We start from the raw sequence: 14,637 nt of genomic DNA, 5'->3' as shown, positions 1-14,637 counted from the left end.
TCATTAAAGGGAAAGGTGAAGTTTGCAGATACCCTAACAAGCTATGTAGTAATGAGATGTTTCATTGGGTGTATAAAATGCTGTTTTAAGTTGGCTGTGCTGATGCACACTCAGTCTCAGCAGACGGGAGGTGGGGGCAGGAGAACAATAAGCCGGCCAGCCCCGGCTTTACTGCGGGGCACTATGGGGGTTGGCGGTGACAAACTAAGTGGACCAACCATGCATCTGGATGTATGTAGGAGTGCAGACAGCTATCAGGGAGTTTGGGTCGAAATCCAGGATGAGTCTGTGGAAAACCTTTGGGGAATTAGGCAGGAAAAGAAAGCCTATCATAGCTTACTCTGTGTCAGGCTGTAAATCGTGCTTATGAAGTCACAGCAACGTGGACTGTGATTTCCCTACAGTGTGGGTGGCAGAGCTCTTCCATGGGTGAGCGTGAGGAAGGAGACAAACCATGTCCATAATAGAAAGTCAGGAGATGGTGCCTAAGACTGACAAATCAAGACTCCATGACTGGGCATGCTATTTAGGAATGAGGTCAGTGCCGTGAGGTCCAGAACTGCAGTGTAGAAGAGAGGGCAGCAGGACGGCCTGCTGATTTCCTACAAGTCTTGTGGGAACTCGGGCATGATTCATAACCTTGATTAAAGTAAAAAGTAACAAAGTTCTGGCACAAGCACTCTCAAAGGCCATTTATCCACCATAGGCTACAAGAATTAATAAATAATCTAAATGTCCCAAACAGAGAATACTGTGATAGTTACAGTAAAGACACAAACATATGTTAACGGCATACAGCCAAGTATGTAATTTTGTTTTGGGGAGTTAAAGAAAAGTAAGGGTAGTTTATTTTGTTTTTCGAGACAGGGTTTCTATGTATAACCCTGGCTGTCCTGGAAGTCACTCTGTAGTAGAACAAGCTGACCTTGAACTCAGAAATCCTCTGCCTCTTATGTTTGTTTGTTTTGTTTTTCGAGACAGGTTTTCTCTGTGTAACAGCACTGGCTGTTCTTGAACTCACTCTGTAGACCTGGCTGTCCTCCACCTCACTGGGATTGGCCTACATCCACCTTCCAAGTGCCGGGATTAAAGGCGTGTGCCACTACTGCCCAGCATATTCTTCCTTATTTTGGTGTTTTGCCTGAATATATGTCTGTGTAAGGGTGATCTGGAACTGGAGATACAGTTAGTTGTGAGCTGCTATGTGGGTGATAAGAATTGAACCTGGACCCTCTAGAAGGGCATCCAGTGCTCTTAACCACTAAGCCATCTCTCCAGCCCAAAGAGTAAGTCATAAAATTCTGATACCTGTTGGGCAGTGGTGACACACACCTTTAATGCCAGCACTCAGAGGCAGAGGCAGGCCATTTCTCAGGCCAGCCTGGTCTACAGAGCGAGTCCCATATACAGAGAAATCCTTTCTCAAAAAATAAAAACCAAAAGCAAAATAACAACGACAAAAAATCCTGATCCACTGACCTCAAAGGGGGATTGTGATTGGGGGAATTGTGATTGTGGTGATTGTGATTGTGGGGGATTGTGATTGGGGGGATTGTGATTGTGGGGGATTGTGATTGGGGAGATTGTGATTGTGGGGGATTGTGACTTCTCAGGTGTGCCGAGGAAGTGAAGGGTCATGGAGAAGAGGCAGGCAAAGCTAAGGTTCACTACAATGTCGAGTTCATCTTTGACACAGATGCCCGGGTAGCCATCACCATCTACTATCAGGCCACTGAGGAATTCCAAAATGGTATTGCCAGGTAAGCTAGCACAGCACGTAAGCTACTTGCTCTCTAGCCTTTGTGCCTACACAGCAAGAAAAACATTCTTTCTCCACAATTGGGAAGGATCTGGACCTTGAATTTAATTTTCTTTTGCAATCTTACTCTCTATTTTAGCCCCCTTCCTGTGATGTATGATTAAATATTTAAGCTTGGTAACAGTACCAGGCTAGAGCAAAATGAAAGAGGTCTTTCTTTCCTGAGTTAGTGCTGTTGGAAATTGAGAACAGGCGTGAGACAGTGAGAACTGTCAGACTGTCTGGCTGAATTCTAACTTTAGCTCTGCTACACACTGGCCCACAGCTACATTCCAAAAGACAGCAGCCTGCAGTCGGAGACCGTGCATTACAAGCGAGGGGTGTGCCAGCAGTTCTGCCTGCCCTCCCATACTGTGGACCCCGCAGAGTGGGCAGAAGAGGAGGTGAGCTGCCTCAGCTCAGCACCCCGTCCTGGGAGCAGCAGCAGGGGCTCCGTCCAGAGGCTGAGATGCTGTGCTCTACTGTTAAGCCTGGGGGCCCCTTCATGCCCTTCAAAGGTCTGCTTAGTTCACATTAAGATATACCTGTCCTGGGCTAAAGAGATAGCTCAGAGGTTAAGGGCACTGGCTGCTCTTCCAGAGGCCCCGAGTTCAATTCCCAGCACTCATGTGTTGGCTCGCAACCACATACAATGAGATCTGGTACCACACATGCAAGCACTGTGTACATACAAACAAATCTTTAAAAAAGATATACCTACCCTTGTTCATTTTTCTAGCCCAAATCAGCGTGTTAGCTGAGGATATTGTGAGAAAGCCATGCTTCAAGAAAAAGGAGCCACAAAAAGGTTACCGGCCTTTAATTCCATGAGGCTTTTGTTTTGTTTTCTAAGGAAATAGATGGCTGCCCGTTAAACAGACCTGGGCAGCTGCAGGTTTGATGGGTGGGGTGCAGAGATGAGGGCACTGAGCGCATCTGAGCAGAAATGCCCCCTCCTGAGGAGCAACGGGCACCCAAATGTGGCGCCTCCTGAGTTTGCCTTGTCTTCCCTGCAGCTTAGCTTGGACCTGGACCGGGAGGTTTACCCTCTGGTGGTGCATGCCGTGGTGGATGAAGGAGACGGTAGGAGAGCTTCGGTCTTCTCTGCTGCGCCCACTCCCCTCCTGTGGTGTCCCCCCAGCAGAAGCTGTGGCCACAGCCACACACCTCTGTGGGCTCGGTCAGACCCATCCATGTCCTTTCCTTTCCTTCCCTATCCTGCTGTGAGGGATGGGGTTTATAATGGGATTTATAGCATGCCCTTGCCGGTGGCAGCCAGCACCATGGGTCTGCTAAAGTGTGGGCTCTGGAGAGACAAGAATGTGGGAGAGGGTGAGCGGTGCGATGCCGGGCCTTCAAACATGTGCCTCCTTCTTTCAGAGTATTTTGGCCACTGCCACGTGCTTCTGGGCACTTTTGAGAAGGTAAGGGACTTCATGGTGTCCTGAGGCCCCTCTGCTGAGAGAGTGTCACATTGGGGTGGTGCTTGGGAAGGTTGAGCAGAGACACCCCCCCGCCCCCCCGTGATCACCAGCATCCTTTTCATCAAATGAGTGGCTGTAGCTGACCCCTGCTCCACGCTTGCCATGTTCCAAGTCTGTAGTTCCTCTCTGGGAGTGCCCGGTGTCTTAGTTGGGTTTTTATTGCTGTGAAGAGACACCATGACCACGGCAACCCTTAGAAGGAAAACATTTCATTGTGGTGACCCCCTAGTTCAGAGGTTCCGTCCATTATCATCCTGACGTTTGAGGAGCATGACAGCATGCGGGCAGCCGTGGTGCTGCAGGGGGAGCTGAGGGTCCTACATCTTGTGGGCAGCAGGAAGTCGACTGAGACACTGGGTGAATTCTTGAGCAAAGGAAACCTAAAAGCCCACACCCACAGTGATGCTTCTTCCGACAAAGCCACACCTCCTGATAGTCCACTCCCTATGAGATTATGGGGGCCAAATGTCGTCAAACCCCACACCCAAGCGCATGGCGTAAGAAAGGGACCACAGAATGCACATGCTGTCTGCCTGCCCTGCTGCTTGTGAGTGACATCACGCTTTTATTGCAGCACACAGACGGGACCTTCTGTGTTAAGCCCCTCAAGCAGAAGCAAGTGGTAAGTATCTGAAGGCCAGAATCTCTTAGCATTTACCCTCTCCTTTTCCTTTTTTCATACATGTTTTTAAACTTGTCAGGAACGACTTGGGTGGCCTGAAAGGATCACCGACTTTTACTGCCTTTATTGTTTTGGAATGGTTGGTACCTCCCAGGGCACAGTTATCTTGAGAAGTGAAAGAATAAGATTTGTCTCCTGACATCAGGGTGAAGGAGAATTCTTTTTACTTAAAATGCCATGATGAGAGACATTTCAAACAAAAGGATAAAGCATTGGCTCTAATTCAGAGCTAATTAGAGCCCTCGGCATAATTTATCTTAGCATTCCTTTTGTAAAATGCAGCTTCCTGGACATCTGCCCTCTTCAGGAATGGTCACCAGGGTTTGCATGCGTCTGTTGGAGGCCTAGCTCCCACCTTGTGCCAACATTTTGTACTTTTGCAAAAGGGGACAAGGGCAGCCGGTGGCAATGGCAAAGACAGCACGAGATGCCGTGCAGTAGCTGATGCCTGTAATTTCAGCATTAGGGAGGGAGAGGCTACAGGGTTGCCTGGAGTTCTAGGCCAGCCTCAGCTACAGTAAGTTCTAGGCCAGCCTGAGCTATATAAGACCCTGTCTCAAAAGAAGTCAAAGGATGGTTTGAAAAAAAAAAAAATAGGTGATCAGGCTGGGTGTGCTGGCCCATATCATTAATCCCAGCACTTGGGAGGCAGAGGCAGGAGGATTTCTGTGATTTTTGAGGCCAGCTTAGTCTACATAGAGAGCTCCAGAATAGCCAAGACTACAGAGAGACAGACCCTCAAAAGATAAGTGAAGAACCGTGTGGTAGAGGGTAGCAGGAGAGGAGTAGGAGACAGGGCTGGCCTTTGTTGATGTACAAAGGAAGGCCCCTTTACGGAAGGATGATAGATGTATAAAATCCTAAAGTACTCATTCGTTTAAGTATTGTCCCTCTTAATGGAATTGATAATAATTCCTTAGTGTAAATTAGTTGATTTGTGTCCTTTCAATATAATTGCTATGTTAAAACAAGTTTTAAGAGAGGCAGAACAAGCCAGAAACCCTGAGTGCGTGACACTACCTGTGTAGGCCAGCCCAGCCTTGATGAGTTGCCTCATGGCAAAGGCCTGGCTGTTTAAAAAGCTACAGCCTCTACAGAAAAATGTTTTATATATGTTCCCGTTTCTGGATTTGTATTAGCAACAGACTGTCAACAGAGAGAATTTGGTAAGAGATTAGAGCCCAGGCTAGGTCTGTGGGAGCAGAAGGGAGGAGTGGGATTTTTTTTGTTTTGTTTTGTTTTGTTTTTTGTTTTTGTTTTGTTTTTTCTGAGATCAGGTTTCTCTGTGACTTTGGAGCCTGTCTTGGAGCTCTCTCTGTAGACCAGGCTGGCCTCCAACTCAAGGAGATCCACCTGCCTCTGCCTCCTGAGTGCTGGGATTAAAGGCGTGCGCCACCACGGCCTGGCAGGTAATTAAGGTTTTGAGATGGCTCAGCAGGTAAAGGTTCTTGCCATAGAAGCCTGGTGATGTGAGTTTGATCTCTGAGTCTACGGTGGAATGGGGAGACAAGATTCCTGAAAGCTGCCCGCTGAACCTCCACATGCATTCTCTGTGACTTGCCTGTACCCATACTCACACACATGAAATAATAATATAAAAATTTAGACAGAAATGGGAGGGACAGGGCAGAGCCGTGGCTCAGCTGTGAAGAGCACTGGCCGCTCTCCCTGAGGGCCCTGTTTCAGTTCCCGCATGCACGTCAGGTAACTCACAACTGCCTGCAACTGCAGCTCCGGGGAATCTGACGCCTTTGGGACCCCACGAGCGCCTGCACATGTGTACACTCCAGTTCATGCACAAACACATAAAAGTAGAGAAATCTTTTATTATAAAACAGAAAACAAAGATATGGCCGTGGCTCCGTGGGTGTGCACTGTTGCTGCCTCTTCCCAGACCGTCCGGGCCCTGCATCTCCCTGCCTTTGTCTTTCCTTCTTGAGGGAGAGCCTGGCTATGCAGCCCCAGCTGACCTGGTACTTTCTGTATAGTCTAGGCTGGCCTGAGATTCGTAACTGTCCTTCTGCCTTAGCTTCCTCAGTGCTGGGACCACAGTGCTGGACCACATCTGTCTCACATCTGCTCCTTTCCCCTCTTCCTCTTGTTCTTTGCCCATTATTTTCTCTTCCTTTTTGTTCAATTGCATGTACCCCAGACTGTCCTGAAACTAAGTGTGGAGCTAAGGGTGACACCGAGCTTCTGCTTCTCTGGCCTCTCTCTCTGCACTGCCGAAATTATAGGCATGCACTACCACACCCAGTTTATGTGTTGCCAGAGCTTCATGCACTCTAGGCAAAACTCTACAACTGAGCCACACTTCAGCCCGTCAATATCTCTACAGTACTTAAGCTGAAATCTTCTTACACAATGAGTCCGTGCTGTTTGTGTCCGCGGTAGTGAGCTGCAATACAAATACTGTCAGCTTGTAATATTTTATGTTCCTTGTTGGATATAATAGTGAGTAAACTAAACATTTGATTTTCTTCCTCTCTTAACTACAAACATAAGTAAATAACATCCTTTGTCCATGTGGGCCCTTGAGTTTTTTCATGGAGGCTCAGTAGTCCTGGTTACCATGGGGAGAGGCAGGGCTTCTGCTCGTGTCTCTCAGGAGTAAGCCTGCTCTTGGACTTCACTGTTTGCTACTCAGGTAGACGGGGTCAGCTACCTTCTTCAGGAGATCTACGGGATCGAAAACAAGTATAACACACAGGATTCTAAGGTGAGTTTTGGTAAAATTCAGGATGTGTTCTTCCCTCAGGCAAAGTGAGGATCTGTGCTCCAGCTAGGGCTGAGGGTCTAGTGCCAGCCGGGTCCGAGAAGGTCCTCATTGTAGATTATCAGTTGATGCCACTTTGGATCTGCCTTCTGCTCTGGAGCTCAGTTGAGCTCGGCTTCCTGGGAGGGGGGAGGACATTTCCCCTCCCTCTTGCTCTCTGTGTTCTCCTAGGTCCCTTCTGCTCAGACCTGCAGAGGAAGCATGAGCTCAGGGTTAGGGTTAGTCCAGTGTCCCAACTCCAGGCAGGCAGTTCCTAGAGGCAAGGGGCCAAGTGTCAAAAGCTCTGCACCCCACTGGAGAGATGACTCAGCAGTTCAGGGCACTGGCTCCTCTTGCAAATCCCAGCACCCTTGTGGCAGTTCATGACTAACTCCAACTGCAGGGCATGAAAAGGCAAAGCACATAAAACTAATCAGTGTCAGTGTAGATCCTGTTCAGCCAAGCTTCCTTGTCAATAAATTGTGGGGCGTGGAAGGCTTTGTGTCATTAGCCGAGTCTCTCTCTGGCCAGGTGGCTGAGGATGACGTGAGTGATAACAGTGCCGAGTGTGTGGTGTGTCTCTCAGATGTCCGAGACACCCTGATCCTGCCCTGCCGCCACCTGTGCCTCTGTAACACCTGTGCAGACACCCTGCGCTACCAGGCCAACAACTGTCCCATCTGCCGGCTGCGTGAGTCCCAGAGGGGCATGACGGTGGGCACAGAACATCAGAGCGCTGTTGCTGGGCGCAGCAGATGGATGGGTACTGAAGGGAGCATGGGTTCTGCCTGGGCCCCTGCTCGTCCTTAATCCTGAAACAGGATGTCCTGATGGCCTGCTTTCTTCTTCACAGCTTTCCGGGCACTGCTTCAGATCCGAGCCATGAGGAAGAAACTGGGCCCTTTGTCTCCAACCAGCTTTAACCCCATCATCTCGTCCCAGACGTCAGACTCGGAAGAGCATTCTGTAAGCTGGGCCTGGTGGCATGACCTCTTGGAAACAGATACACTCTCTTGTGTCCTCGATATTTTTCTGTGGGTTTTGTTTTTGAGACAGGGTTTGTGACGGTGGCTGACTTGGAACTTGCTATATAGACCAGACGGTCTCAGACTCCTAGTGATCTTCCTGCTTCTTGCTCCAAAGTGCGAGGGTTGCAAGTGAGAGCTAACACACCCGGTTTTGTTCTGGCATTACATCAAAAAATTAAACCAGAGCATGCTGAAGAATTTTTTTTTTTAAACTGGCTGGGATCATGTTGTAGTAAAACATACTAATAGTGGGGATGGAGAAATGAATGACTGCAGTTAAGAGCCCTGGCTGCTCTTGCAGAAGACCTGGATTCAATTCCCAGCACCACATGACAGCTCCTGACTGTAACTCCAGTCCCGGGGGATCTGACACCCTTTTCTGATCTCCAAAGACACCAGAGATACACATGGTGCACAGACATGCATGAAGACAAACACGCATATGGAAGAAATAAGAATAAATAAAACTTGGACTTTTTTTTTTTTTTTTTTTTTTTTTTGAGACAGGGTTTCTCTGGGTAGCTCTGGCTGTCCTGGAACTCTCTCTGTAGACCAGGTGCTGGAATTAAAAAAGGTGTGCACCACCACTGCCCAGCCCAAAACTAAATAATTTTTTTTTGGTTATTGTTTTTTGAGACAGGGTTTCCTCTGTGTATCATTGTAGACCATGCTGATCTCCAACTCACAGAGATCCACTGCCTCTGCTTCCCCCTCGAGGGCTGGGATTAAAGGTGTGCACCAGCACCACCTGGCTAATTTTAAACCACTTACTAATACTGCACCTGAAAGTTACATTCTGGTCTCTGAAATCTCCTTTTCCTTCTCTGGGACTTGAGTCCAGTTGACGATCATCTTCCTAGAGTCGTCTGAGGAGGTTCACATTGGTGGGATCCAACTCTGGAACTCCCCAAGCAGAAACTGGAGGGACTGCCTTGGATCTGAATCAATTTTCCTGTCTTTCCTTGAGTCCTTGAAGACAGCTGCTGCCATTCTTCATGCTTTTTGGGGAGCATCAGAGCTTGGAAGCCAAGCAGATAATTGACCTTAGTATCACTGTAGTGTAAGGAGACTACCAGAGTTCACTGAGAAGCTGTGCATGTGTAAAACAGTCGGGAATGGATGGGAGTGTGGCTCAGGGACAGAGGGCGAGCTCAGCATACACAGGTCACCAGCACTACCCAAACCTCCAACCCCCAAGAAACAATTACAAGTTTTGTCTTGCCTTGACTAACCCAGCGGTGGGAGAAATTTATCATTGAGTTAACAGTGTAGAGGAGATGGGTTAGTTAATTATAAGGGAGGAAGTCATTGTAGCATTTTAAATTATTTATGTATCTATTTAATGTGTATGTGAAGGGAGAAGAGGAGAAGGAAGTGTGTGGTGGGGAGAACTTGTGGGCGTTGATTCTCTCCTCCTATCCTGTGGGTCTTGGAGACCAAACTCAAGTCGTCAGGCTTAGTGGCAATCACCTTTACTTACTGAGTCATTTCTGTAGCCCCATCTTATCAGTTTAATCCTCATGAAATAGATTCTAGATGGAAGAATTGGTTTTCTCTTAAAACCAAATCAGCAGGCACATGCGTGCATGGCTTTAGGCCGGCACACAGAAGAAGAAATACTGTGAGATAGCTCAGCTCAGCAGTGAGCTCTTCTGGCAGCACCTTCAACCCTAGCACTGAGGAGGCAGAGGCAGCCAGAGCTCAAGTGCAAGGCCAGCAGAGCAAATTCCAAGACAGCCAAGGCTACATAGGGGAGCCTGTCTCAAAAATCCGACCAAACAAAACAACAACAACAAAAGGCCCTTGCTGTTGTCACAGAGGACCTGGGTTTGGTTCCCATAACCTCAGGGCAGCTCACAGCTGTCTGTCACTCCAGACCCAGGGATTCAGTGCCCTCTTCTGGCCTCTGTGGGCACTACGCCTATGTGGTGGACAGGTGCTCATCCATCAACAGTGTTTTTATTTAAACAAACGCTGAAAACGTCAGACTCTAAAAGTCAGCCAAAATTTAAAAGCAAACAGAATTTTAAAGAGAAAGAAACGTTAACAACACACATATCAGAAGAAGAGTGATGTCTTTGCTGTGGACCATAAGGATAAAGCAGTAGGTAACTGAAGGCAGTAGAGTAGGTTCCTAAGTAAAGCACAAAGTTCTCACGAGAGGAAGCAGAGCCCGTTAACGATTGACCCCTTTTCGGATGCTCAGCTAGGGCCCACGGGGCTACCTAGTGAGGTGAGCAAGGGTTGAGGACACAGCTCCTGGCATCAGTGCCACATGAAGTCTGACTTCAGCCCTCAGTGCCACGAAAGAACAAAAGGGTCCGGCTACCTTAAAAATCAGCATCACACAAATTAAAACAAGATACCATTTTTCATCTTCCAAATTTAAAAAAAAAATGAAGTTAAAGATTCTCCATTCCAGGGGCTCCCCGATCCTCTTCCCCCCCCAAAAAAAAAACACCTAAAAGCAAATTGAACATTTCATATTGCTTGTTAGGAGGGTGACTGGATAAGCCCTTGAGAAAACAGAACAGCTATCCATATAAAGAGCCTGAGAAACATTTATAGGGCCAAGAAGTGGCTCAGTAGCTTACTATGAAAAGCAAGAGGACTGAAATGCAAGTCTCCAGCACCCACAGAAAACCTCGCATGGTTTCTGTGCACAGGCAGATGCAGGTGGGACCTGAGGGGCCACTAGCCAGACAACCTATCCAAAATGGTGAGCTTCAGGATGGAACACATCTGGCATCCTCCTCCAGCCTCTGCATGTGGACTCAGGGCCCACATCCACACACGTATATGCACACACTACACATACAGAAAAAAAATTAGTTAAGCTCTTCAGAAAAGTAAACGACATTCATACACAGTAATCTAAATACGGAGGAAGTGACCTGGGAGAGAAGGGTTTGTTATACTGGTGGCTCCGAGGATGGAACCCAAGGCCCCACATGTGGTAGGCAAGAATCTTACCACTGAGATTTGTGTACAAGGATGTTCACTGGACATGTTAAACACAGCTGCCCACCACACTGGCAGTCAGGAAGCTTACAGTGTCTATACAGGGGATGAATCGAAAGTTTCTAGCTGTAGGTAAAGCTGGGAGTCCTGATGTGTGCCTGTAATCCCAGCACTTGGGACATGGAGGTATGTGGTGATGTATTATTTATGATTTATTAAAGCTTGCCTGCCTAAGGATTCAGAAAGCAAAGCCAGCCACAAGCTATAAAGGTCAGGCAGTGGTGATACACATCTTTAATTCCAGCAGCCATACTATCTAGCCAGGCAGTGGTGGCACACACCTTTAATCCCAGGACTCAGGAGTTAGGTTTAAGACCACTCTGACCTATATAAGAGTGAAGAGTAACAGAGCTAATTACTTTGATCCCAGCACCTGGGATCACAACCCTTAATCCCAGCACTAGGGAGGTGGAGACAGCAGGATATGGCTGGGCAGAGAAAGGATTTTAAGGAGGAGGAGGAGGCAGGAACTCAGTGCTTTTGCCTCTGAGGATTTGTGGAGATGGGATTGCCATTTCAGCTTGGTAGAGGTTAAGATCCACTGGCTTGGCTGCTTTGCTTCTCTGATCTTCAGGCAAGCTTTAATGAATCATAAATAATATATAATCATAAATAAAAGGACATAGTGAGTTTGGAGTTACACTGGGCTTCATGAAGAAAAAAAAACAAAAAAAAAACAAAACAAAACTGGGCCATGGTGGTGCACACCTTTAATCGCAGCAGAGGCAGGTGACCTCTGAGTTTGAGACCAGCATGGTCTACAGAGCAAGTTCCAGGACAGGCAGGGCTACACACAGAAACCCTGTTTCAAAAAAGAAAAAAGGGGGGATATTCATGTTTAATTAAACAGGCGGATACAGTTGTTTTTTATTTTACTTATGTATGCGAGTCTGTCTGTGTGTGAATTTGCACATGTGACTGTGAGAGCCCCTGGAGGCCAGGGGTAGCATTAGGCCCTAGAGCTGGAGTTACTGGTGATCGTGAGCTTTACTTCTGAGCCATCTCTCCAGCCCCAGAATTGCCATTTATAGATTAATCATAAGCAGTAGAATAAAATAGTTAGAAAAATGTCATAGATTGCCACCAAAAGTTACTTTGGGTGATTGATTATTGGTAGTTTTTTTCATCTTTGATGTATTTTACAAATTTCCTATAGTGAGCATTTATTTCTGTTATCATCAGAAAAAATAGACTTTGTGAAGAGTCATTTAGGACCTGAGGCTTTTCCCTTTACCTTCCTTACCAGAGCTGACACCTAAGAACAAGACTCTTCTTTTAATGTCCAGTAGGGGACATGATCACGACCAAATAAAAATAGTACCTAATGTTTGGCCTGTCTCTATTCTTGTAGTCCTCAGAGAACATTCCACCAGGCTACGAAGTGGTGTCTCTCCTGGAGGCCCTCAATGGGCCCCTCCCCCCATCCCCAGCTGCCCCTGCACTTCATGTCCTTGGAGATGGCCACCTCTCGGGAATGCTACCATCATATGGCAGCGATGGCCACCTGCCCCCCATCAGGACGCTGTCCCCCCTTGACCGCCTGTCTGACTGCAGCAACCAAGGACTCAAACTCAAAAAGAGCATATCCAAGTAAGCAGTGGATGCCCAGCGGGGTTCCCCTGGGTTGTTGTTGAAAGCTTTCAAAACCATTCTCCCTCATCAGCACTGAGAAAGTCAAATCCTGTGCAGAGCTCCCGTTGCCCACTCTGCTCACTCACAGAAGGTCTGAGAGGCACGCTTGAGTGCCCAGATAGAAACAAAGTGTGTGTGCGTACTTGGGATTGTGTGTTCTGTAACAGGGGTGGTCAGGAAAGTGATGTACAGGGAAGAGGATACTGAGCTGTATAGACAGAATCCCTTGGGGTCCTGGCTTAATCTGAAGTCAGAGGAACCAAATGGTCCTACATCCTGAACATTTAAATCCATAGGACACAAGCATAACACAGTTTCTGTGGCAAAGGAGGCTGTCTCACACATCGAGGTGTTGAGATGGGGGAGGGAGATTGCTAGTGTATTTTGTTTTGTTTTGTTTCTCAGGGTTGAGTTGCTAGAGGAGAGGAGCCTCTGCCCCTCTCTGGTACACTTCTTACCCACCCACTCCTGAGAACTGACCTGGCTTCTCCAGGCCTCCCCTGTGCGGCCCGAGCAAGGAGAGTCCAGCCAGGCCAACACTGATGTCCTGAGTGGACAGTGCATTCAGCTGCTTTTACTCTGGGCTTTTACAGATCCGTTTCCCAGAATTCTTCTGTGCTACACGAAGAGGAAGATGAGCGCTCATGCAGTGAGTCTGAGACCCAGCTCTCTCAGAGACTGTCTTCCCATCATCCTGAGGAGGTAACTGGCCTTCCTCTCCCTCCCTGGGTACTGGCACCAGGCATCTGCCTGCATGGCTTCTTGGTACCCCTGCTTTTACCCTTTCAGTAGACCTTCCAGCACATTACAAGGTGGTAGTTGCAGAAGTTCCCTGAGATTCGTGAGTTCTGCAGCCCGTTTGCCCCTGGCGCTATCTTACAGATTGAAACAATAGCAGCGAGGAAACTATAAAATGTTCTGCCCTTGTGGCACTGATGTGCTTAGAAGTGGGGTGATGGTGGGCTAGATGGCTGTGTGGGTCAGCGTGTCAACAGGAAAGGGAACCCTGAATTTAGGGCTGGGCGGCCCTTTCAGCACTGGCCCAGGAGCAGGGACCCACAGACCCACAAAGTGAGAGAGCCGTGTGGACATCTAAGAGGGCCTGATACAAGACGGCCGGGGAAATGTCTGGGGTGTGCAGGGCCGGGATGGGGCGGCAATAATGACTGAGACTTCCCACCTGGTACATCCCTCACAGAGCCCTTATCTCGAACTTACAGGACCTTATTAGCCACGAACTGTCCAGGGCAACAGGCTGGGTCCCAAAGGCATTCAGAGATGGGAAGTGTCCGTCCTCGGGAGTTTGTGTCCAGTTGGGATAGCGTTTGTACTCCGCCAGCCCCGTGTGCGGTTCATTGTTGCTGCCCATAAGTACTTCATGAATGCATACATGCAGGGTGGTTGAGACAGGGTCTTACGTAGTTCAGGCTTGCCATGAATTTACTATATAGCTGAAGATGACCTTGAATTCCTGATCTTCCTGCCTCACCTCCCAAGTGCTTGGTAGGATTACAGGCTGCCTGCAATCCCAGCACTGGAGGCTAAAGTAAGGGGTCACAAGTTTGAGGCCACCCTGGGACACACCAAGTTCAGTGCCAGCCTGCTATTGAGAACTCAGAAGAAACCATAACGTATCATGCAGAGTAATGTTCAGTTCCCTTTGGTGGACAACATCAGAAAAACCGTTATGGAGGGGCAGCACTTTGCTGAATCATGAAAGTTTTTAGACATGAGGGAGAGAAACATTCAGAGGGAGCTTGGAGCAGGCCGAGGGGTAGTGAGAGCTCTGTGTTGCAAAGGCCCCTCTCCCGGATGGTTACATGTGGGAGGGGCCAGCAGAGCCCTTAGGCCTGGCCTAAGATGAAAGCAGCCTGCCTGGCACCTAGAGGGCCACCCTTGTTCTTCTTCATCTTCTCGGATGGTAGGGCTGTTCTAGAGGCCTGCTGGCTGGAAAGCAGAGGTGGACAAACCTATGGAGGGGTCCTGTAGGCAGTTCTTTTCCTTCTAAGGATAAGCTGTTCATAACCCTGGGATATGCCCACCCCGAAACCCCTCCCTCCCCCGCCCCGTGACAGCTGCTGGGTGACCGTGTCACTGGAGCTGCAGCCTTTGTATGCCCCACCAGATGCTGAGCCTCAGGCAGGAGGCGCTGACTGAAGTGTATGCTCCCCTGGGACAGAGTCACTCTAGGCCCTGGCTGGAGAAGATCGCTGACAGAAGCCAGCACCGCCTCTCCG

General features: G+C 48.4%; 1 protein-coding gene across 1 annotated transcript in view; it reads left to right on the top strand.

The window, feature by feature from the left end:
• Rnf157 (ring finger protein 157) overlaps window positions 1–14,637 on the top strand; it is a 70,969-nt gene that overhangs the window by 44,238 nt on the left and 12,094 nt on the right. Inside the window, 10 exon segments of the mRNA XM_051181029.1 lie at window positions 1,614–1,760; window positions 2,085–2,202; window positions 2,815–2,881; window positions 3,179–3,222; window positions 3,857–3,904; window positions 6,612–6,683; window positions 7,251–7,410; window positions 7,573–7,685; window positions 12,120–12,358; window positions 12,994–13,102. Coding sequence (XP_051036986.1) covers window positions 1,614–1,760; window positions 2,085–2,202; window positions 2,815–2,881; window positions 3,179–3,222; window positions 3,857–3,904; window positions 6,612–6,683; window positions 7,251–7,410; window positions 7,573–7,685; window positions 12,120–12,358; window positions 12,994–13,102 — 1,117 coding nt within the window.

The sequence above is a fragment of the Phodopus roborovskii genome, unplaced genomic scaffold (assembly GCF_943737965.1).
Source record: "Phodopus roborovskii unplaced genomic scaffold, PHOROB, whole genome shotgun sequence".
NCBI lineage: Eukaryota > Metazoa > Chordata > Mammalia > Rodentia > Cricetidae > Phodopus > Phodopus roborovskii.
This window is presented reverse-complemented; position numbering and strand designations above follow the sequence as displayed.